The sequence below is a fragment of the Wolffia australiana genome, chromosome 7 (assembly GCF_029677425.1).
Source record: "Wolffia australiana isolate 7733 chromosome 7, ASM2967742v1".
In the NCBI taxonomy this organism is placed as follows: Eukaryota; Viridiplantae; Streptophyta; class Magnoliopsida; order Alismatales; family Araceae; genus Wolffia; species Wolffia australiana.
In genome coordinates this window covers 13,832,057-13,856,557 of record NC_135841.1, presented here as the reverse complement: position 1 = coordinate 13,856,557, position 24,501 = coordinate 13,832,057, and the positions used below count along the sequence as shown (strand labels likewise).

At 44.5% G+C, this 24,501-nt stretch overlaps 3 protein-coding genes across 5 annotated transcripts; all 3 read left to right on the top strand.

Moving 5' to 3' along the window:
- Positions 1 to 7,182: 7,182 nt before the first annotated feature.
- LOC144705681 (NAD(P)-binding Rossmann-fold superfamily protein) lies at positions 7,183 to 12,287 on the top strand. Its single transcript, XM_078578453.1, has 12 exons — positions 7,183 to 7,342; positions 7,454 to 7,509; positions 7,589 to 7,622; positions 7,717 to 7,815; positions 7,911 to 8,059; positions 8,137 to 8,175; positions 8,255 to 8,347; positions 8,428 to 8,526; positions 8,606 to 8,707; positions 10,999 to 11,082; positions 11,224 to 11,289; positions 12,063 to 12,287. The coding sequence occupies exons 1-12, from the start codon at positions 7,267 to 7,269 to the stop codon at positions 12,147 to 12,149; spliced, it is 984 nt and encodes a 327-aa protein (XP_078434579.1). The 5' UTR covers positions 7,183 to 7,266; the 3' UTR covers positions 12,150 to 12,287.
- Positions 12,288 to 19,619: 7,332 nt separating this feature from the next.
- Positions 19,620 to 23,299, top strand: LOC144705761 (zinc finger BED domain-containing protein RICESLEEPER 2-like). Of its 3 annotated transcripts, none has more exons than XM_078578571.1 (4): positions 19,620 to 19,778; positions 20,678 to 22,681; positions 22,760 to 23,085; positions 23,161 to 23,299. In XM_078578571.1, the coding sequence occupies exons 2-4, from the start codon at positions 20,679 to 20,681 to the stop codon at positions 23,217 to 23,219; spliced, it is 2,388 nt and encodes a 795-aa protein (XP_078434697.1). In that variant the 5' UTR covers positions 19,620 to 19,778; position 20,678; the 3' UTR covers positions 23,220 to 23,299. The 3 variants fall into 3 exon arrangements, with proteins under 3 accessions (XP_078434697.1, XP_078434698.1, XP_078434700.1); XM_078578572.1 differs by lacking the exon at positions 19,620 to 19,778 and adding an exon at positions 19,799 to 19,954; XM_078578574.1 differs by lacking the exon at positions 19,620 to 19,778 and adding an exon at positions 19,810 to 20,044.
- A 29-nt stretch (positions 23,300 to 23,328) lies between these two features.
- On the top strand, positions 23,329 to 24,451 carry LOC144705763 (transcription factor MYB80-like). The gene is made up of 3 exons (XM_078578576.1): positions 23,329 to 23,602; positions 23,727 to 23,856; positions 23,933 to 24,451. Exons 1-3 carry the CDS (start codon positions 23,329 to 23,331, stop codon positions 24,375 to 24,377), a joined length of 849 nt encoding a protein of 282 aa, XP_078434702.1. The 3' UTR covers positions 24,378 to 24,451.
- The last annotated feature ends 50 nt before the right edge of the window (positions 24,452 to 24,501 follow it).

Here is a 24,501-nt window from a genome sequence, read left to right as displayed (position 1 = left end):
ATTCATTTGTATCATCCTTCACTAAATTTAATGCATTATTTTCATATTATGATGCTTGTTAGCATTACTTTATGATATTTTTACCATTTCCTTGCTTTCAAATGTCTTAATTTTCATTTTATTGTAAGGTTAATTATATCTTTAATTCATGTTTAGCCTTTCTCAAGGTAAACCATTTCAAATAAACCACATTTATTGAGTGTAGTTCTTACAATACTCAAGTGGATGAACAAGAAAGCAAGAGATGGAGGTGAAGATTATATCTTATCACTACTTAATTACAGATATATTAATGATAGAATCAATTTCGATTGGGATATGGATCATTTGATAAGGTTAAAATGAGAGAATAGATAAAAAAAGGATAAGTAAATACTTTTTCGCTATGTTTGGATTTCTAAAATATAAGTAAAAGAAGTGAAGTTGATAAGTCTGGAATGAATGAATGGAAAGACTGATGAAAGAGTCAGTGAAAGAGGAATATTTCGACCTTCTGTAAAAGAGGAAGTACATGCCTTTATATAGACTCAGTTAAAGAGAGGAAAGAGTAACCCTACGTGGGATTAAAGAGAGAAAGTGGATTAGGCCTAATTGGCCTTGCTTAACACTCCCCCACAAGCTGGAGCATATAAATCAAACTTGCCCAGCTTGGTACTGATCCCATCATAAGAGATGCCCGACACGCTCTTGGTGAAGACATCTCCAAGTTGTTGGGATGATGCAACAAATGGAGCCGATATGATCCATGTCGTTACTTTGTCACGAATATAATGGCAGTCTCCCTTAATATGCTTGGTTTGCTTGTGGAACACTTCATTTTTGGCGATGAAGATAGCAGCTTGGTTGTCACAGTGCGTAGGCATAGGTGTCGGAGGCTCTACGTCGTGTTCATGTAACAAAAACTAAAGTCATACCACATCTCTCGCTATGGAGGCCATGGCACGATATTCAGACTCTGCATTGGAGCAGGAGATCATCTTTTGCTTCCTAGAGCGCCACACCTATGTAAGGGCAATTGCTAGTCATGGATTTGCGATCCCCTAGGTCAGCTGCATATGAGGCATCTGAATAAGCTTCGATGCGAAGGTGATGATGTCTTTGATAAAGAAGCCCTCACCTAGGCGCACTCTTGATGTATGCAAGTGCCCGTAAAGCTTCTGCCCAATGAACTTGACGTGGTGCTCGCATGAATTGCTGAGAACACTAACCGCATATGCAATGTCGGGATGCGTCATTGTGAGATAGATGAGCTTTGCAACTAGTCGTCGATACTGATCAACATGAGATACGATTGGTGAAGACGTGTCCCAGAATGAAGGACCCGCCTCCATCGGAGAGGATGTCGGCTTGCATCCCAGAAGTCATGTCTCCTAAAGTATATTTAGAGCATACTTGTGCTGGGAGAGTGAGAGTTATTCGCCCTGATAAGCGAATTCAATGCCAAGAAAATATAGAGGATTGCCCAGGTCAAGAAGACTGAGGTGCTGTTGGAGATAGGCCTTTGTGGTCTGAATGCCCGCAATATCGCTGCATGTATTAAGCATATCATTTAGACAGACTACAAGGATGATAATACATGTATGTGTGCGTTTAGTGAGCACGTTGGGATTGGCTTGACACGGAGTGAAACCAAATGTTTTGAGAAGACCGCCAAATTTGGCAAACCATGCCCGAGGACTCTACTTGAGACCATAAATAGCCTTCCTTAGATGACACACCTTGGATGACTCCCCTTGAGCAACATACCTCGGAGGTTTCTCCATGAAGACCTGTTCCTCCAAATCACCATAGAGAAAATCATTAGATACATCCATCTGATGCATATTCCATGCTTGATTGACCGCCAAAGAGAGGATCACACAAATGGAATTCAGGCATACAACCGGAGAGAAAGTCTCCTTGTAGTCAATCCCATAGACCTGGGTGAAGCCGTGAGCGACCAACCAAGTTTTGTGTCTGGCAATGGACTCATCGGGATTGTGTATCACCGTGAACACCTATTTGCAAGTGACAATATTGGCATCCTGAGGGCGAGGGACTAAGGTCCATGTGCCCCGGGATACGAGTGCATGGACTTCAAGATCTATGGTAACTTTTCACACATGTACCTGGGCGATTTCATGATATGTCATGGGTAATGACTCAGAGGCCATGGCCAAAGGTGCAAAAGGAGGGGGAAGGCCAATCATATGCGACAAAATTAGAGATGGGGTGATGAGTGCACGTATGTGTACCTTTGCGTAGGGCAATGGGGAGGTGAAGGTCATTGGCGGGAGGAGATGGATCCGAGCCTGGAGTGGCAAGCGTTGGGGCTGGAGAGTTCGGTGTCGAGTCACTATCAGAGGTTGGAGGATCTGCATCTGGCGTCGGTGAAGGAGGTTGAACCGAGGATGAACGAGAGGAAGCCGATGAAGTAGAACTTGGGTAGAGGATAGAAGAGGAGGTGTGTCCGTAACATCGAGCAGAGGACATAAGCCTAGTGAAGATGTTTCGGGGACAAGAGGATGAGCCATTTCTAGATAAAAGAATGGAGACTCCTCATGGAATATCACGTCGGCTGAAATGACTGAAGTTTGAGTATTTGAGAAGAGAACCTGATACCCTTTTTGTGTTCTAGAATAGTCGATGAAGATCCACTTTTAGCACGAGAGGCAAGTTTAGAGAGAGAGGGTGAGTGATCTTGGACGAAGGCAACACATCCAAACACTCGAAGAGGTAAAGGGAAAAGAGTAGTGGCAGGATGAACACAACGAAGTGGGATGTCGCCATTAATAGCTGAAGAGTGAAGACAATTTTGAAGATATGTGGCGGTTAGGATGGCATTTGACCATAGATACAGAGGGACATGCATCTCAATGAGGGGTGTGCAAGCTATGTCAAGGATGGAACAATGTTTTCGTTCAGCTATGTCGTTATGTTGCGAGGTGTGAGGACATGAAGTCTGACGAATGATACCACGATCAGCAAAGAAGCTTTGAATTGAGGATTGAACTAACTCCAAGGCATTATCGCTGAGGAAGACTTTCGGGGTTGTGGAGTATTGTGTTTGTACCTCATTCAAAAACTGAGTTATTGTAGTGGAGACTTTGGTGTGGTCGTGGAGAAGGTAGGTCCAGCTGACACGGGTATGGTCATCAATAAAGACGATGAATTACCAATGGCCAACAATAGACGGAGTGCAGGAAGGACCCCAGACATCGTAGTGGATGAGATCAAATGGAGAAGAGGTAGGGAATTCGTAACAACGTGGATAGGAGGAACGATGATGTTTCCCTAGTTGACATGACTCGCACAAGAATTGAGTGAGAGAAGGAAATATTGTTTATAATTTTTCAAAAGATGGCTGTCCCAAACGTTGATGCCACAAAAGAGAAGATAACTTTGAAGTGGAGGTAGACAAAAATGCGCCAGGGCTAGAGTGGATGTCATTAGTGACGAGCTCATACATCCCCCATCCGTTCTCACGCCTAAGCCAATCCTTTGCCCGGTATGCAGATCCTGAAAAGTACAATATGTGAGATAAAATATGACAGAGCACTCGAGAGCACGGGTGATGGTGCTAATGGAGAGGAGATTGGCGATGAATCAACAATTTGAAGTGCTTTTCTTGCATATTTTTGATGAACCATCACCGAGACCTTTGATCAAACATGTTCGACCATCGGTAATGGTGACAGAAGGAGAGAGAGAGAGGTAGGAGTATAGGAGAAGTACTGGTCATATGTTTTGAGGTCCCTGAGTCAATAATCCACGACGAAGATCAAGATGCAAGAAAGGCATGTATACCTGACGTGGACGGGGTAGCCATCGCCGAGGGAAGAGAAGATCCGGAGAGTCCTCGATAATGGCATACTACATCCATCTCTATTAGTGTGAGTGTTACTTGGAAATCATGTAAGGGGATGCTCAATGGTGGAGGTGGGACTGGAGTGGCTGGAGTCTCCACTGCTGCATGGGTGGATCGAGGCCTCCCAAATTACTTCCAGCACTTGCTGAAAGGACAATTCTGTTTGCCGTAGTAAGAGCATGGGGGAAAGGAGTTTCGTCCCTTCCCACGAGGTGGTCGACCGTCGTCCGTCTGCAGAGCAGGCGGTGTAGATATTGCCAAAGCAGATTGAGCAGGAGAAGTCCCATGTGAGACTGGTGGTGCTCCAATAGACACTCAAAGTGCAGCCGAGAAGATCTGAGTAATATTAGGGACGCGCTCCCCGGAGAGAATGGTTCCCCTAATTTGTGAGGAGATGGACAAATTTAATCCGCCAAGATACTCACCTCCGATCAATTGCTGGCGATAACACTCTAGTGCCCGTATGTCTGTCGTGATTGGCTGATAGATAGCCGATTCCTGGATTATCGCCTGAATGCATCCGAAGTGGTTCTGGAGCGTCGAATCACCCTATTTGCACGATATGAGTGCTTTGAAGATCTCCATAGTGCGGCCAAAGTTACTCCAATTTGCGTACATATTCTCCAGCGTCACCTAGAGTCATTTGGCGGGGTGGATTTGAGCGAGGGGTTCAGCGATTGGCTGCTCAATACTGTGGAGCATCCATGATAAGATAACCAAATCTAGCGGATTCCACGCTGCATATTTTGGTGATGTCGAGCTGGGAGGCTTTGCTGTAAAGTGGTGACTCAAGTAGTGAGACGTCGAGAAATGCTCGAACCCTGACACCCATGACTCGTAGTTGTTGACATTGAAGATGTACGCCGGCCGAGTAAGTTGCACCGTAATAAAGTGTCTCGGAGCAGCTTGTTTGAGTGGAGAAATAATCCCTATCAAGGGATTTGAGTCGCTCAAATCGTCCATACCTCAAGAAGGAGAGCAGATGAGGAACAGAGGATTGGGTCGCTGGTCGGGCCAGATGCTGGTGATGGGCTATTGGGCGCCGAGTAGGGCGGCATTGAGGAGGAAATCTCCACGGAGAATGGTGCCAAGGAGGACGTTGTTGAGCGACGCCGAGGAGGGTGTCGCCGGGTGGTGCTGAGGAGCGCTTGGACGCTACTAAAGAGGACGACGCAAGATGTTGGGCGGCGTTGGGCATTAGGCGGCGCTCAATGTGCGTCCCCGGGTGTTGAAGGCGACGTTGGGTGCTGAGGAGGGTGGTGTCGGGTACCGAGGGCAGTGCCGGACGCTGAGGAGGGCGTGGTCGGACGCTGAGGGCGGTGGTGGGGGGCAATCGCTGGGTGGCGCTGCGAGCGGCGGCGCCCTCGGCGATGGGCAGTGCTGGGGAGGTTGATGCCACGAAGAGGTTGTTGAGGTGGGGAGGTCTCTGAGGCGTGGATGTCATTGAGGCGAGGAGGTCGGTGAGGCGGGCGTCGAGAGGAGAGGCTGAGGTGGGCACCTAAGAGACGACACCAAGGAGTGATGGAGCAGGCACCGGATCACTGCTCTGATACCAAGTGAAAGAGGAATATTTCGACTTTTTGTAAAAGAGGAAGGATATGCCTTTATATAGGCTCATGTAAAGATAGAGGAAAGAGTAACCCTATGTGGGATTAAAGAGAGAAAGTGGATAAGTCCTAATTGGCCTTGTTTAACAGAGTCATTATCAATACAATTTACCTCAAACTCAATGGTCTCGATTAATACCACAAAAATGGATCTTTTACCGGAACACAATTGGTTTTTTTAGATCACTTCCGGATTTAGGCCTTTTACTAGTTAGTCTTGGTAAACACCCCAATCGGTGTATTTTTTTGAAACGAGGTCCTCGGTAGGGAAAAAGATTTCTGAGAGTTGTTTCAAGGATCCACACGAGAGTACTTGAGTTCTCCCAATAAATAAAAAGTGTATCATGCCTGAATCTAACCGGAGTTCGCATTGGTGGAGAAACTGGATTGGAAAAAAGAGGGATTCTATCTTTAGTAAATCTACCAATGGCTATAGTCATAGTGATCCTCCTATTTAACTACTTCAACCATTTTCGAAAACCACTCATCCCGGGCAATGCAAGAGAAGCCATTGAGAAACTTAGTAAAAAAATTTGGCATTGGGATAGAAATTCCTCCCATTTTGTTAAGATGAACAAGTTGTGACAGTTGTCCTAGTTTGACTTTTCAAGTCAATCTAGTTACTCATGTAAGGTAATCTTTTTTTTGTTTCTGATTATTTATTTCAAGTGGCATGTGTTCAAGGAATTTGAAAATTATAAGCCAATGGATAATATTTCATTAAAAATATGAGGTTTCTCACCATTTTTTTGTTATTAGTAGTTTCTAAAAATATGGCTTTCGTGTTACGTTGTGAATAAGCTGATGCTTCAAAATTGAGTGGCAATAACAAAGATAAGTGATCACTGAAGATGAATATGGCTTGTAATAATGAATGTTGAATTATATATGGAATGTGTGATTAGCTTACAGGTCATATATAATTTCATCAGTCTTCATGTTTCATTATTATCTAGATAAGTCTTTGAATTAAGTGTGATCTGATTAATGATATCCGTAAATTTTTCTTGAGTAAATATCTAAAGGATCTCCAATATAAAGACTGATTGAGTCATCCTGATTGCTTCGACTTCAAGACTCAAGGTGGTGCAGCTCAAATATGACTGCAAGACAACCCAACACGAATTTCTGGTCCTCTGATTAGCATATGTTAATATTCGGTGAGATGAATTATAAATATGGTACTCAGTCACATCCCTAAAGAAAAAACTCATTTCGAGATACTTTTTAGAGAATAAATCATATCGATAGCACACAACTTTTTTTTGTGATGTTACTTAAAACGAGAAACTCTTAAAGGAAATAAATATCCATGGAGGAGAACTCTCTTGCCCATATCAAGATGGCTAATTTCCCAAGTTTTTATAAAGATCCAGCCCTAGACTTGGTTATGAGTCTATCAACGACCAAATAGCTAATTAAAGGCCCCATTCTGGGATCTCGGACTTATAGTATTCAGTCCTATAATTGTCTCCTGCTTCAATAAGATACCCATTTTTGGTAATCCTTTCTCCCCAAATCCACCTAAAACATAATCTTCCTCAGGGCATTAAACATATTTTCTTTCTGATTGCCTCTGAACTAACATTTGGGAATACATCTCTAATCCGAAATGAATCAGTCAGTTCTTTACTATTAACTTTCCGCCTTTTATGCCTCTCTAATGCATTTCTCTATAATATTTCCAAAAAAACACAAATATTCTTCAATAAGACTTTATATTGTTTCTGTGAGAGAAAGATGTGATCTTCCCAGAGCTGCGGGATATATCTGTAAAGAAAAACCGCGGTTTGCTCCAATTTCTACGCAGAGATGTTGGGCTTAGCGCTTGTTTTGATCGTTCTTCCAGCCAGCGTGTTTCTCCTCGTGAAGTTCGCCAAGGCAGATGGTAATTTTCTGTGGTACCATTGTTTCTAACGCTTCTTTTCGGTGATCATAAGCCCCTTCTTGTGGCTCCAGAAATTGCAATAATTTCCGCCTCGATTCTGTTCAAATGCAGGGGATTTTACGCTCCTATCTAGAGGTCCGCCGAAACGCGAGGAGATTGAAGACAAGGTTTGAGATATGGAGTGTCGTTTCGCGCTTTGTGGCTTTTTTTTCTCACTGTCGTTTCGTGATTGGTAAATTTTTCTAGGTCGTGTGGATTACGGGAGCAAGCCGTGGAATTGGTAAAGAAGGGATTGCTTAATGACTCTTATTTTCGTTTGAAATTTTAATATCTCTGCTTCAATTCTCGCAATTTCATTTTTTTTTTGTTTCCAGGGGAGGATCTTGCGAAACAGTTCGCGGGTCTAGGAGCTCGGCTAATTCTTTCGGCCCGCAACGTTGCCGAGCTTGAACGTGTGAAAGGAGAGCTTTCTGGTGAAGAATTCTAAGACGAAGACGGATTATATTATCGATATCTCTTGATCTACCAGAAACTAATGTCGAGATCTCATATTAATTTTCTATATCAGGTAAGAATGCACCTCACGGCGTTGAGATTCTTCCTCTAGACTTGGCATCGACCGAAGAATCCCTCTGCGAGGCTGTGAAGAAAGCCGAGTCGTTTTTCTCTGGCGCTGGTGTTGACTACATGGTTCATAATGCAGCATATGAGCGCCCTGTAATTTCTCACCTTGGCTAAAAAGTCTAATTTTTCACATAAACCGTCGCCTGAAGATCATAATTAGCTGTATGCAGAAATCCAGGGCTTTGGATGTGACAACAGAAGGGCTTCAGGCATGAAATGAGCTTATTCTTCTTGTTCTATGCAGTTATTGTAGATATAAAGTTTCACAAGCATTTGTCCAATTACCAGGCGACCTTTCAAGTTAATGTCATGGGTACGATAACTCTGACTCGGCTGCTTGCGCCTTTTATGCTAGAAAGAAAGCGGGGTCATTTCATCGTGGTGGGTTCTTTGAATCAAAGAGATCTTCTCCATGTTAAGAATATTTTTTTGTGAAGTTGATTTTTAATTTGAAAATGTAGATGAGTAGTGCAGCGGGAAAGAATCCTGCCCCGGGCCAGGCTGTGTATGCGGCTACAAAGTTTGCTCTTGGTGGTTATTTTCATACGTTGCGATCAGAGGTATTTCATTCCATCATTCTTTCTTCAAAATTTTCCTTTGAAAATGTCTTATCAACTCCATTTCTTTTCTTATACACAGCTATGTCAAAATGGCATTAAAGTGACGGTTATTTGTCCTGGACCAATTGACACGTCTAGGTCTTCTGGAGCTACAGAACCACAGCAGAGCACATTGTCTGAGGTAATTGTCTGGTGCTACAAGCCTATACCCCCAATTAGGGTTTGACGGTCCAGGTCCGGTCCGGGTTTTCAACAAAGACCTAAACCTTACCTAAACTTCGGTCTGGTTCCGGCCCGTTCTTGTTTGGTCCCGATCTGGGCAGGACCGGTCCTGGTCTCGTCAGGTTGACTAGTCAATGGCAATATCAAAGTCAAAGTCAAAGTAGAAATTTTATGTTCTTAGTAATGTTAAATATACTCTACATCAAGAGGGGGCCCACAGAATGTCAAATATATGGCATATATGCTGAGGTCAATAGAAACCTCTCCTTCGAGTTGGATTTGATATTTTTAGAGTTTTATAAAAAATATCAAATAATATACTTCCGGTTCCGTTCCGGTTTAACCCGTTGACCTAAACCTGTATGACAAACCGGTCCACCCTCAAATAAAGGACCTACGGTGCCGGTTCAGTCCGGTCAAACCGGTCCTCGGTCCTAAATGTCCAACCCTACCCCCAATCACCCTGTAAGCCCAATAAAGGCATATCGGTCATATTGCACCTAGATTGTTTTCCTTTAAATAGAGCAGCCCAACCTTTAGGGGGAGAGTGAAGAAGAAGTAAATCTTAAGCTTGCAAGTGTTTCCTCACCCTCCATCAGCCTATCCGTTGGACGACCCTCCCTTCCCACCAAGGCGAGGCTTAGGTGACGAACTCTTTCCTGATACTCTCTCTCTCCTCCCTTTATCATCTTCCTTTACCTGATGGAAACTAGCACTATGGCCTACGTTAATTCATGTTTTTTTCTGTGATGAAATTAAAGCGTAATTTTTAATGGCTATCTTTGTCGACCCTGACATATTTTTGCGTGATTAGAACTTCCCGAAATGTCTTTGTTTAGATCGATTGTGCTCCAGTGATTTAGATTATTTTTCATATTCTAGTCTTAAATGTTGCTGATAATATTTTTATCAAGATGTATGTCAAAATCAAAGTATTCTCCACCGGGAATTCTACTAATGAAATATTTTAGATTCTCTGTATTCAATAGTATGGCCTACTTTATATGATCAGCTCTGTCTCCTACTCTTACAGCTTCCATTGAGACTAGGTCTACAATGCAACCAAAACGCTTCTGAATGATGTGAATAGGCCCAATTCGATAATAGCACCAAAGGAGGATGCAAAAGTCAGGAAGTAGGATGAGGAAGAAGAAGAGCACAGAGGAGGAATCTGGAGGATGAAAGAAGCTGAGCTGTCGCTGATGTCTTCTGCACCCGAGATGATACCTGGTTGGGAAGGAACGAGGAGAGAACAGGGCTTCAAGAGGGAGAATTAGAGAGGAAAAGAACTGAGAGATACCGAGATTAGTGTTTGCCATTCGGAAGAGTCATCGATTTTGTGTGATCTCTCCTATTTTTCTTCCAAAAAAAAACATTGCTCACTGTCCAAGGATAATCTCGTCACCATCATCCAAAATGTTCATCGTCGTCTTACAAGCATGTGTGATGATGACATTTACAAGCGTGTGTGGTGAGTGATGATGACAATGATGACTCTGTCCTTGTCATTGTCTTCCTGGTGATATTGTCAACCTCATCTCTTCATCGCCATCAAGGATAGAGAACCCTAACTGAGATATAGCCTCCATTGTGGTTGGATGCACTCCTTTGTTCTTGTTCTGGGTTGGTCCCCAGAATTAAAGGGTCCTTCCTTTGCCAGTACTGTCTTCCCCATCTAGTGACTGGAATCATTCCACTTACATTGGGTTGGACTGGGTAGTGTACCTACCTTGCAGTCTTATTTGACTGCCCTCAGATCGTTAGCAAACATCTTCTCTAGATATTGCCTGTGTCCTAGCAGATATCATTGCATGAAAAGTGAAAACTCTTAAATTCTGTGGAATGGTTATTTGTTGAGAGAATATTCCACTTTATCTTCTAAAGATCTCTATGAATCAGGTTAAGCTGATGAACCGATCAGTTGTTGCTCAATTTTTTAGTTCCTTAGTATGTTTTGCCAGTTCACTGGCTTTACGCACAAATTTAGGTTCATTTAAAGCCTTTCACAAACCCAGAAAGAAATCACTAAAATATTGAGCTAATTTTTTTTTCCAAGATTTTGCGACTTTCCGTGCAAAGTGCCTTTATTCCGAAGTAACCTTTTTTTCATTTTCTCAATGACGGACGAACAACAGAGATTGCTTTTCCTCGTAAATTTTCCTGTGTTAAGCTTTGTTTAATTGCTTCAGCTAATTATCAGCTTCCATGATATTTCTATTTTTACTTACCCTGGAAATGATTTTCTTTCAGAATCGAGTCTCATCGGAAAGATGTGCCCGTTTGAGTATCATCGCTGCGACCCATGGATTAAAGGAAGCTTGGATATCTAAACAGGTAACTTGCTCTGTTGCCCTCATCTTCTTTGATCGATTAATCTCAAGTGGCTGTAAAAACCCGTTATTGCATGAAAATAATATTTTCATAATATTTTCAATGGGATTGAGATATCAAATTTTTCTTCATCTGTCTTCGCAGCCGGTGCTGCTTGTGATGTACTTGGCACAGTACGCTCCATCAGTCGCCTTTTGGCTCTTGGACAAGGTAACCATCTCATGGATTTTGTTCCAATTACTCTCGGTAATGGCCAAGTAATTAAGCAAAATTTCATTTTCAATGAGCTCATTTCAGATTCTTGCAGAACCATTTTCTATTTAGTGACCATTTTCTTGCAGAACCATGCTCATGTAAGAAACTGAGGAGAGAGAGAGAGTGAGCCAGGGAGAGAGAGTGAAACAGATTTTAGGGCACAATCAAAAAAGGATCAACTCTTTACTTCACCCTGGCCCCTTTTATACAACTTAATAATTCACAAGAGGAAGAAAAGTCAAGAGGAATATTCCCTGAGGGGAATATTCCTTCCAACGGTCATATTTAAAAATATGACCGTTGGAGTCCAGTCCAGCTGCAGTCAGCAGCTGGACTGTCCAACGACTGGATTTCCAGTCGTTGGAGAAAAACTGGGCCTGACTAAAGTCAGGCCCAGAATATATTAGGCCCTAATGGGCCTAATATATGGGCCCTACCGGGCCTGCACTAGTGGGCCCTTAATGGGCCCGTAGAGAGATGGTTCGGTTAGTGGTGTATTTTATTCCTTCCCTAGGATTAGTCTATTAAACTTTACAAGGCCTTTGGCCCACAGAATGCTATACTGATAACAATTTTCAATGAGCTCATTTCAGATTCTTGCAGAACCATTTTCTATTTTTACCTGCAATCTTATGGCCTGATCCTTTAAATATGTTTTTGAAATAAGGCACGAACAAGATAAAGAGAGAAATACTAATTAATCCCTTAATTTTGTTTTGTGTCTGAAGATCGGCGCAAAGAGGATTGAGGCTGCGGCTAACAAGAAGAGCACGTACAGCTGGAACTTGATCCTGGGGAAGAACAAGTCTGCCTGAAGAAGCCGCTGCTCTCAACTTCTCAAGATCTACCTTAATGGGCCGACCAGGCCCAAATTTGATGTTTTGTAACTGGGTCAACCCAATAAAGAGACCATGTACTGTTTATCGCAGTAAATTTGCAAGGTTGTGATCTAACTGTTCATCACACGATCTGAACTGTAGTGCAGGGACGCAGACGGGACGGTTCTTTCTTCCCAGGAAGAAAAAATCGTCCTGTCCGCGAGATTGGACGAAAACCGAGACGTCCATTCGTCTCGGGACGAATGGACGGGATGGTTTTCCTATCATCCGATGAAAAAACCGTACCATTCGGAGGTCTCGGGCAATGGACGGTAAGGGATGGACCAAATTCCGTCGGATTCGCTTCCGACGATTGAGACCTTGCCACGTGGCATTGCTTAATCAATTCCTTGACATTTCGAATCAAAGTCCCTGCTTTTTTTTGTGCGTGCAAACTGACGCTGCCCAAAAGTAACTGTACATATGTCCCTCTGCCTTATCTCTCCTCCATATTTCCCTAAAAGAACTCAGAAAAGTATATTAAAACTTTTAAATGTGATTTTTTCGTGCGGGACGATTTTTCTTCAGACGGAACGAAACTGGCAAAGTCGGGACGCAGACGATTTGGACGAAGTTGAAATATCCGAACGTCAAACAGGACGATCATCGTCCCGTCCCGTCCATCGTCCGATCTGGAACTATAATCTGGATCATCCCGGACGGGGACGATGGACGGGACAGGACGAATTTCGTCCCGTCCGACGTCCAGAATTTTTCCCGGGACGAAGGATGGGACAGTTTTTTGTCCGGTGAGTAAAAAACCATCTCGTCCAATATTACTCAGACAGTTTTTCGTCCCGTCCAGCGCAAAAACCATCCCGTCCCTCCTCCCAGACGAAAATTTATGTATTAAAAAAACCTTTATTTCCTGCTCCCTTTTGAAAGAACCAGGTGCACCCTAGTTGTGTCCTTCGAAAATGAAAGAAGAAGACCTTCCCGGCTCCCCCCCCCCCCCATCAACCAGGTCGGTGGCCCTCCGCGCCCATTTGCATCATCAAAGAGCGCTTCCCCGACGGCGAGGTATGTGCCTATCTATCCATCAGTTGATGTTTTCTATCTCACTATCTCACTGTCGATCTGTCTATCTCACTATCTATCTATCTATCTCACTGTTGATCTGTCTATGTTACTGTCTACCTATCCATCTCACTGTCGATCTATCTATCTTACTGTGTACCTATCCATCTCACTGTCGATCTATCTATCTTACTGTGTACCTATCTATCTCACTGTGTACCTATCTATCTCACTGTCTATCTATCCATCTCTTTGTCGATCAAACTATCTCAATGTCTACCTATCTATCTCACTGCCTATCTATCTATCTCAATGTCTACCTATCTATCTCACTCTCGATCAATCTATCTCACTGTCTATCTTTCAATCTATCTCACTGTCTATCTTTCTATCTATCTCACTGCCTATCTTTCTGTCTATCTCACTGCCTATCTTTCTATCTATCTCAATGTTTATCTATCTATCTATCTCACTGTTTCTCTATCTAGTTCAATGTTGCAAAATTTACTATGTCAATATCATAGTAAATTTTGCAAGCCTATGCTAATTTTGAATGCTGTAAAATGCTCTATCTATCTATATTTCTGTAATCTGTCTGCATATCTATCTCTCTATCTATTTATCTCGCTGTGGAACTCTCTCTCTCCCTATCTAACTATCTATTTGTCTACCTAGCTAACTCACTGTCGATCTATCCATCTCAATGTCTACCTACCTATCTCAATGTTGATCTATTTATCTCACTGTCTATGTATCTAGCTATCTCAATCTCTATCTATCTATCTCAATATCCATTCCAATCACCCACAAGATAGGTTTTGGGTAGTGCTTTGATTTATTGAATAAGAGGGTTGTCACTGTCCCAATCTCTATCTCACTGTCGACCTATCTATTTCACTGTCCACCTATCTATCTATCTATCTATCTATCTATCTCACTGTTTATCTATCTACCTCTCTATCTCTCTGTATAAATATCTATCTATGTTGCTAATTTAAATGAGTTTTTGAATGAGTTGTCATATTCTCCCTCTGCCACTCAGTGTTTTCCAAAACAATTCTGGTTCCATATCATGTATCCCAAGGTACTAAAGTATATGAGTAATATTTTCTTTAACCATGCATGGATTATTTCAATAGAACATTAATTTCATATTTAGTAGGCCCCAATATAATTAAATTTTTCCGCTTTCATGTATTGTTCGGATAATTTGTACATGTCTTTTTCGGAGCTTCTAGACTGCAGCTTTATTTGTCGGCGACCCAAAGAGATATGTATATTTCAACTTGTTACATATATATCAACTGATCGTTCTCTACGAATCATATATAACAAATTTTTAGTTGCGTATATATCATTCTGTCGCATGTGCTATGTGATTACCGTGTTCGAGTCCGCCAGAATGGTTATCGATCTGTCAATATATTATTATTCAATGAGTCCAAGTTTTGAGATTAATATCGATGGTCATCTCCGAATCTTTTTTTCCGCATATGTTTTCCTTATGAACGTCGAGTGTTGTAAACAATTATTAGAGTCTCCATTAGTTTTATTATATTTGAGTGTCACTCTAATACGGCGTTCAAATTGCTCGTCACACACTTCGTACAAATGACTGCATATTGTGAATAATTTTGATAGAGATTTGGAGTCCACATTTGCTACCACTCCTAAATCAACGGCTAGGGCTACGCCGTCGGTGTCCGCAGAGTGCGATGCCGTAGAGGTGGATGACAATGTGTCATCTCGAAGCGTAAGACGCAATCGGTCTAAAGTTTTAGATCGATTTGTTGAAGTTGGCCCGGACGAGTACCAGTGTACGCTTTATCAAGCGCAGAACCCCACTCATAAGGTCATCATCAAGGGGAATAAAGATAAGAGCACAAATGTATTTTGGAGACATATAGAGAAAGTACATCGTAAATTTCACAATGAACTCAAGGGGGTCTAGACGAATCAGAGAAGGATAACCCATTATGAATTACTGTCCCACGAGCTGTACTTACACGGCATCAACGTGGAGCGTACGAAGGAGGAGTTCGTCAGGTTCATCTGTGACAACGATCTTCCTTGGAAACTTGTGAAGAAAAAGTCGTTCCGAAGATTATGGTTCTACGGGACACAAGTGGTTGGGGACATCCTTGGTCCTGATGCGGTCAAAGCAACGGCTTCTAACATGTATAGAGAAGTCCAAGGGAAATTAATAGAGATGTTTGCTGACATTCACAGTGTCTCTCTTACAGTGGACGCTTGGACATCAATAATTAACCTCGCCCTTTTAGATGTCACTGCCCACTAGATTGACGTTGACTGGAAGCTTTGTGAGCTACTCCTTGCTATGCGGCAGATCAAGGGATCCCATTGTGGCACCAACTTGGCGAGGATTGTCGTGGAAGTTGCATATGAATATGGAATCGAGTCGAAGCTTTGTGCCATCACCACGGACAATGCGTCCAACAACATAACGATGCTGGCCTCAATTGTAGATCAACTGAAGACCGGTAACCCACAATTCACTATGGATCGACACGTACCATGCATTGCACATGTTCTCAACCTCATAGTCCTGGCCGGATTGAAGATCATTCGTAATCCTGAGGCACCAGAAATTAGTATGCTACAAGGCCGAGATTTTCAGACATATGTAGCGTTGGCCACGGATGAACCAATTGAATCACAAGTCGACAAATATAGTACAACGCTATTCAAGGATCCACGCAACAATTGGAGAAATATGTTGATATGTGAAAAATGTTTGAGCTCCCGAACTCGATCAAGATAAAGGTTGACTGCCCAACGTGCTGAAACTCCACTTTCATGATGTTAGAGCGCTCTCTTGCCAAGAGAGAGGTACTCGACCATATGGCAGTGAGGTTCCTTTCGACATCGACTAAAGATTATGCCCTATGTCAGGAGGATTGGGAGTTGATTGATGAATATCTGTGTATCCTCGGGCCACTGTGTCAGGGTTCCGACCATGTGTGTTCCACAAAGAGATTGCCAGTTACTTAAGTAACATCGTTGATCACGGACCTGAAGTCCCAACTTGAGCAGGCTATGTACAGTGCTAGGGCAACCTTGGATGTCGAGCGGAGGGATACGTTGCGCTCGGCGTATAGTGCTATGCATAACAAGTTGACGCAGTACGTAAAGGTAATTTGGGACAATCATACTGTGGCGACGGCGGGGACCCTGGATCCATTCTCCAAAATAGACGTTGTGCATTCGTCATATCACGAAGACGTGCTTTCCTATCTTGGGGGTCTTTTAGACAGCGTGTATAAAAAAAATGCAACTGGATGTGATTTGTAGCAAGGCGAATCATCTGGAAGATGCCGTCCGGAACATTTTGTATCCTCCAACCGACAATATACACGTCCGTGCAAGACTCAGCGACCACGCTCAACGCCTAGACAGGAGCTCGACAAGTATCTAAATATCCCGTGTAATGAGGAGGAAGATAATCCACTAAGCTGGTGGAAGGACGTCAAAGCTCGATACGTTCCGAACTTGACAAAAATTGCGTCCAAATTTCTTGCCATAAGCCCGACCAGTGCACCAGTGGAGCGGCTTTTTTCAGTTGGTTGAGGCATCACCACGTATCGAAGAGGACGCCTAGATGCAGAGAGCATTGAGATGCTGATGATACTTCGTGCATGGTTCCGTCGCGCAGAGCAGTGCTCGTCTGACTCCGAGGATGACATTGTCAACGACGACAGCTCTTCTGATGGTGAATTACGTTCTATCGCTTTCTGACCTTTTCTAGAGCATGCTTATTTTTATTAACTCTCTCCTTTTCAATTAACAGCGTAAGAGGGGAAAACATGAAGGCGGTGGACGGGTTTACATCTTCCTGCTTTATTGTAAGTTGTGCTTGTACAGCATCCTTCCTGCGTTTATCCACCTTTCCACATCTGTGAACGCAGATATTTGTCCCCCATATGCGATGCAAAGAATCTCTCTCTGACGTGTTAGTTTGAATTTAGTTTTCTTAGCTCTTCTCTTCCTTTCTCAGAATTGCGTTGCTAATTTGAATTTAGAACTTTCCATTTAAAATACGTGGCATCGAATTTGTCTCTCATCTTCACTTCCCTAACTTAGAAATTTTTCTCGCTCTGAGTCTTTGAATATTTTTGAGGTAGGAATCACTATGACGGGAGATAGTTCTCTTACTTTGTTTTTGGTGGGTTTGCCCATTTTCAGTGGTATCTCTCTCTACTATTCTGATTCAATATATGGGTTTGAACTTTTTTGTCCTTTGCTTTCATTTTTCTCAAATTATGAGAAAAGACTATGATTTAATTTTTTTCTTTAAGTTTTTAGGCGGTTATGACCCTGCTTTATTTGTTGTGATCGGTTTTACAATTTTGGATCATTGTCGTATGGTTGAATGCTATTTTTTAACGTACCTGACTTCGTCCTTTAAAATTTCCCACTTCATGATCAGGTTTTGACGATCATGGAGTACCTCTTTTGTCAAATGATTGTCTCCCAAACTCTCTTCCTCTGACGCCATTCCTATGTTGCGTCATTGCTGCAGATTTGATAATTGTTTCTCTTCTTTTGGTCGACAACCTATTCATGTCGGAAAATGTGAATGTATCTCGGATCAGAAACAGTTCTTCGAGACATTAAAAAATGCTGCTCAACCATTTCCAATGCTTATAATTTGCGTCCATCAATCTTTGTTACCCATTGATCACATTGGATTTCCTTTTTCCAATGACATTTTTACTTTGTTTCCTACAACAGTGTGGACTGAGTAAAAGTGCGAGAGGTGAGACGGCCATCTCAACACCGTCAATCTACGCCAAATGTGTAGGTGATTTTGAGCGAGTTGGCTAGACGGCTGCAAGAATTTGCATCAGTATTCTGTCTCAGACTCTGAAAAAACGCTGCATACTTTTTAGTTCACCTTTGCTGTGACTCATGAACGCCACATGCCCACGTCCAACCATACTCTCAAATTTTTTTTCCGTTTTAGTTTGTGTGCTATCCTTTGAACTACAATGGACATTTCGAATCATTGTAAGAAATGTGTGAAATTTTCAAATGAGGACAACAACCTCGAACGAACTTGCATTTTTTTTGAAATGGTAAAAATGTTGACATTTTCAAAATATTTAGGTGATTGTTGCCACATTTAAGTGATTAGATAAAATACATGTAAATTCTGCGAGTAGGATGGCAAAGCAATGGAAAGAAGACCAAAAAAATATCTAATGCTTCATTTCAGGTGTTTTGCCATTCCGCAGTTAATATGCAGCAATCTCTCGCAGTACATGGAGAAAACAGTCTGAAGGCTTCCCATTCATTTGAGCCAAATATGGACCGTAAGCCAAATAACAAATCCTGAAGCTCGGATTCCTTGCCTAGAGACCAGTTGCCATCTCGCTATAAAGAGAAATTCAATTTTGAAAGCAATTATATTCTCCTAACAACTCCCCAGTGACATTTTATAGTAGAAAAACACAACCGACTTTTCAGAGAATTCAGATTCGACGAAATAGTGAGATGTTATTTCAACGACGTTATTTCAGTTAACAAATGAGCACTGTTTCAACTATGCAGAGATCTGTGATAGCTATCAAGTGTTCATGTGGATGTACATGAATGAATTCTTTCAATGACGGTGCCGAAGTAACCGAGAAGGATTAGAGAAAAAGTTGATGAAAAACTTATCTCACAATTGGTTAAATTGACAGAAACTGATTGAGTCTTATATCACAATTTCTCTCGATTGCATTATGAGAATATGGTGGGAAACACAAGTGGCAAGAAAATGGCGAACAAGTTGATGGAGATTTGAGTCAACTCAACAGAAGCCGATTAAGTCTTATTTAACAAATTCCCACAATTGTATTCTGAGAATTAATTGCGAAATAAAATTGGCAAGAAAGTCCAAAATAAAGTGACATTCCGACAAACTAACTACTACCGTACAACTATAAAGTGCATGTATGAAAGATATTTTTATTGCTAATGAATGAGGGATTAAATTTCAAATGTAAAGAAATACATTTTTTAGAATTTTATCAAATTATTAAATTAAAAATTCGTCCGCCTTTCGTCCACCCACCGTCCGAGAATTCCGGACGGATGGATTTATCGTCCCATGGGACGAAAAACGTCCCGTCCGGTCGTCCTTCGGACGTTTTTTCGTCTACGAATTCGTCTGAGAACCTAGACGGGACGAAAAACCGTCCCGTCCGCGTCCCGGATCTATATTAATCCGAACGTCGAACGGGACGATCTTCGTCCCGTCCCGTCCATCGTCTGATCCAGAACTATAATCCGAACACGTGGAGTGTCGCCTGGTTTTTCGGGGTGCGGATCGGACGGCGGAGATCGATTGCGATGCGGATCTTCTTCTTAGATTTGTATTCGAGGCTTATCAGTTTCAGGGGCGATCGGAGTTTCGGTTCTCGACGAAACCCTAGGCCAAGACCGGCACCGGGAGTAGCGTTCGATCCGAATTTGTTCTTGTTAGTGCAGCGAGTACAGTCCGCGGAGCCCGCGGACTTGGGCGGGACGGTGGACAAATCAAAGGTACGTTCTTTCGATTGGCCCTGTGGTTTTAAGCCTTGTTCTTGCGTTCCGCTGCTTTTGGGTTTTCGCCTGGAGATTCCGGGCTTGCGGATAATAGAAACTCGGTTCGGGAAAAGTCGGCTGGAATGTCGATGACTTGCATACTACTCGCCTTTTCCGTTTTCTATCCTTCTCAGGTTGTTCTTGGGTCTGGTCTGCACATACCCACCAGTTTTTTTGAGGAGTTTCTTGCTGCGTTCGTCTGATTGACTACGTACATGTATCTGGTATCTGATTTTGATTCTATCCACATCAGCTGTTCTTTCCCCCCCTTGTGGTCGCCTACAGATTTATCTTATTTCTCTGGATGAGATCTGTTGAAACCTTTTGAGCCCTCAAAATTGGGTTCAAGAATTCTCACTTCCGGAATTGGGTTCAAGCTATTACCATCAATGGTTGCGTGGAATGGAACCCATACCACGCTGTCACAGCTCTCTCGATATGCAATTTCTGAAGCTATTAGTTTCGATAGATTTTTTTTTTCAAATTAGGACTCTTTCTTCGCTTGGAGTCTTCCCCTGCATTCTACCTCTTGCGTTCTTCTTGTTGGAACAGGGCTCTCTCCCTCCGATGATTCATTCAAAGAAGACGAGACTAGAGAGAGCCAGAGAGAAATACAAAATTAACGTCAACACTTATTGCTTCTCCTCGTAGATATCGCTGTAAGAAGTATGTTAGGTCTCGTGTAGGAACCGTTTTCTTCAGTGTCCAAGACATATGCTCCCAATTGTAGCCTCGGTTTCAAATACGAGGGAGACAGTTAACGGTTACTAAAATTGGCAATTGTTCTTCATGCTTTGTGGTGGAGGCTTTGATAACACATTCTCCTCGTCTTAATTTTGTTCATTTTTTCTTCGCAGGATGTCCAAACTCATAGTTAAGGCCGAGGAGGGGAATCCACAGAGTACCCAAGTCACTCCCAGACAGAGAAAACTGAGATCAGTAGTTTGGAACGACTTCACCAAAGAACTGAAGGAAGACGGAGGCGACATAGCCACCTGCAACCATTGCAGCAGAAAATTCACCGGAGCCAGCAGAAGCGGCACTACCCATCTGAGAAATCACTTGAGATTCTGCGCATCATACGAGAGGGCAAAGAGAAAGAAGCTGGACATTGTAAGGGGTCAATCCACGCCTTCGGATGAGAAATCTCCGGGCGGCGCCATCGTCGTCCACGAAGTCGTCGACGGCAACGGCGTTCTTCTGATGGAAGGAGGCAGTTCCCAGATTCAAACCTTCAATGACGAGGCGTGCAACAGTCGATCGCAGTTGTCGACTGTCAGCCCTGTTCTTCGCTGCAGGAAATTGAGATCTCTGGTTTGGAATGATTTCTCCAAGGAGCAGAGGGAAGATGGAAGCTTGGTGGCCATCTGTAATCACTGCAAGAAACAGATGGCTGGTGGTAGCCGGAGTGGAACCACTCATCTGAAGAAGCATCTTGGCAAGTGTCTTCTCTACCAGAGATCGAAGCGGAGGCGGGGTGATGTAGGGCCAGCCCAGTCCAAGTGGGGAGACACAGAACTCCATGTTGGTACTCTGTCTCTTGACCAGGAGCTGGTCGAGCAGGACCTTGCCCACATGGTGATTTTACACGAGTATCCCTTCTCAATTGTCAACCACGTTGGATTTAGAGACTTTGTGAGGGATCTCCAGCCTCAGTTCAAGCTGATGCCCGCCGAGGTCCTTCAGGAGAGCTGCATGAAGGTCTATGAGGACAGAAGACTGTCGTTATTTGAAGAGCTGTCGAAGCTCAATTGCCGGGTCAACGTCTCGGCTGAGATATGGAGCTCTGGGTGGAACCTCGAGTACCTGCACCTTCGCTGCCACTTCGTCGACGAGGACTGGAAGCTGCGCCGCAAAGTTATCAGCTTCTGGCACGTTGACTCTCCTCAGGACAGCGGAATCGCCAAGCTTATGCTGGACAAGTTGACCGAATGGAACGTTGACTCGAGGGTCTTCAGCGCTGTCATGGAGGAATCGTCGGCGGGGGAGAAAGCATTGGATGAGCTGGTTCAGCTGCTGCGGCCGAGGCGGGCTCTTCTCTTGGACGGGGCGCTCTTCCATGTCCACTCATGCTCCCACGTCCTCAACCTCATCGTCCAGGACGGGCTGGCGGTGATTGCTGAGCTGGTCAACAAGGTGCGCTATGGAGTCAACCTTGTGAGGTCATCTCAAGCAAAATTGGAGGCTTTCCGGGCTGCCGCCGCCGCCGCCAGGGCCGTTGGTGCGCCCCAGAAGCCTCTCGTCGTCGACGATCTGTCCCGCTGGGACACCACATACCTCATGTTGACTGCCGCCAGCGAGCTCCGAGATGCATTCGTCGGCGTGGCGACAGGGGACGAGGGCGATGTGCTGTCCTCCGAAGACTGGGAGAATATCAAGGCGGTCAACGAATGCCTGGGCGCGTTCTATCTGTTGACCGAGAAACCGACGCCGAGGAAGAGCCCCACGGTCAACCTCTGCTTCAATGGCATGTGTGGGATCCATCTCTCGCTCAAGACATGGAGTGGGAGCTCGCACCCCCTGGTCAACGCCATGGCCACCAAGATGCTGGGGCAGTTTGAGAAGCACTGGGGGTTGACCAGCGTCGTTCTCGCCACCGCCTCCGTGCTCGACCCCCGCTACAAGATGAAGTCCATTGAGTACTTCTTCCGCTTGATTTACGCCGAAGGGTCAGTGGCAGAGCTCAAGATAGGGAACATTCTCCTGGACTTTCGGAGCCTCTACGACGTATACGCCGCCGCGAAGTGTGACAGATCGTCTGGGGAGTTCTTGGCCAGCTCCGCCGCTGCCGCCGAGGAAACCGACGGGGAGAACAATGGCATCTCCAGGGGGTCTTCCCAGAACCTGATGGCGGACCTCAGGTGAGCGCATTATTTGATCCCATATCAAGGAATTATTTGTCTAAGTTGCTACACTTATAAGTAAGTCTGCCATTACAGGTTTGGGCTTGACCAGTATCTTCAGGAGACGTCCTCCAGTCAGCCAATGAAGTCGGACCTGGACTTGTACTTGGAGGAGGCAGTCCATCCGTCGTTGAAGGGGCTGGACGAGGACTTTGACATTTTGGCCTGGTGGAAGAACAACGCCCCAAAATATCCCGTTCTGGCCGAGATGGCACGCGACGTTTTGTCCATACCCGTGTCCATCTCCTCCCCGGAAACCGGCTCCCGGACGAAGACCCTCTATCACAACCATTCATCCATGGATCCCATCACCTTGCAGGGTCTGATCTGCGCTCAGGATTGGCTCAGGAGCGAAATCGACGGTACAGACGCTCCCTCTCTCCCTGAAATTAATTTTTTCTTCAGAAATTAATTTTTTTTCTATCTGGGTTTTGCAGAGTCAACGCTGAGTGGGTCGACGGACGGGCTGTCGACGATTTTCGCCGTTGACCGATGAAGCTAAGCGGCGGCGCCGCTGCCCTTAAACCCTCAGCCCCGGTTCTTTCAAGGGTTTAAGAGCGGGCGTTGACCGGGTGTTTTAAGGGTGATTCACCTACCGGTGCGTCATGCCCCCAATGGGCGTTGAATTCTTTTTGATTTCCTTGGCGAAATCATGCAGACCTCGCCCTCCCGTGAGATCACGACGCAAGCGGGTATATCTGCGGGCTGAGGCGGGCGGGTCTTCCCCAGCAGCAGAGGAGAGAGAGATGGGCCGAGTTCCATGCTGCGAGAGAGATATCGTCAAGCGCGGCCAGTGGACTCCAGAAGAGGACAACAAGCTCGCCGCCTACATCGCCCAGCACGGCACCCGCAACTGGCGTCTCATTCCCAAGAACGCCGGTACCCCCATCTCTCTCTCTACCTTCCCCCATCTCTCTCTCTCTCTCTCTAAAAAACATGTATCCTCATATCTCCCCCCATCTCTCTCTCTAAAAAACATGCATCCTCATATCATACCATGCAGGCTTGCAGAGATGCGGGAAGAGCTGCCGGCTGAGGTGGACCAATTATCTCCGGCCTGATCTCAAGCATGGGGAGTTCTCAGAGGACGAGGAGCAGACCATCGTCAAGCTGCATGCCGTCTTAGGCAACAGGTGAAAATCATGCAGAATTATCATCAAAATTGTGGGTTTTTTAGTTTTTTTAGTGTTGAATTTTTTTTGTGGGCAGGTGGTCGGTGATAGCGGCGCAGCTGCCGGGTCGGACTGACAACGACGTGAAGAACCACTGGAACACCAAGCTGAAGAAGAAGCTGTCCGGGATGGGCATCGATCCGGTAACCCACAAGACTTTCTCTCACTTGATTGCCGAGATCACGTCGACGCTGGCGCCGCCTCAGATGCCTCACCTGGCGGAGGCGGCGCTCGGCTGCTTCAAGGATGAGGTCCTCCACCTCTTGGCCAGGAAGCCCGCCGCCGACCCGCCGGCCATCTTCCCCGCCGTCTCGAGCCCCGGCGAGAGCTTCGGCTTCGTCTCGCCGGGCTTCGGCCGCGGTGGCGAAAACGGCGGCGGCGGCGGCGGCGGCTGCGCAGAGGGTGACGGCGCCACTGCCTTGTTCGGCGCCGATAGCCTCATGTGGGATCTCTCTGATGATCTCATGGGGTCCATTGTTTGATGGTGGTCTAATGATCAGATGAATAAACATTTTTTCCCTCCTGAATAAAATTCTTGGAAATTTTTGTGTATTTATATGATGGGTGTAGTCGGAATTCAAATACTGGTCTTTGTGGGTGTAATTA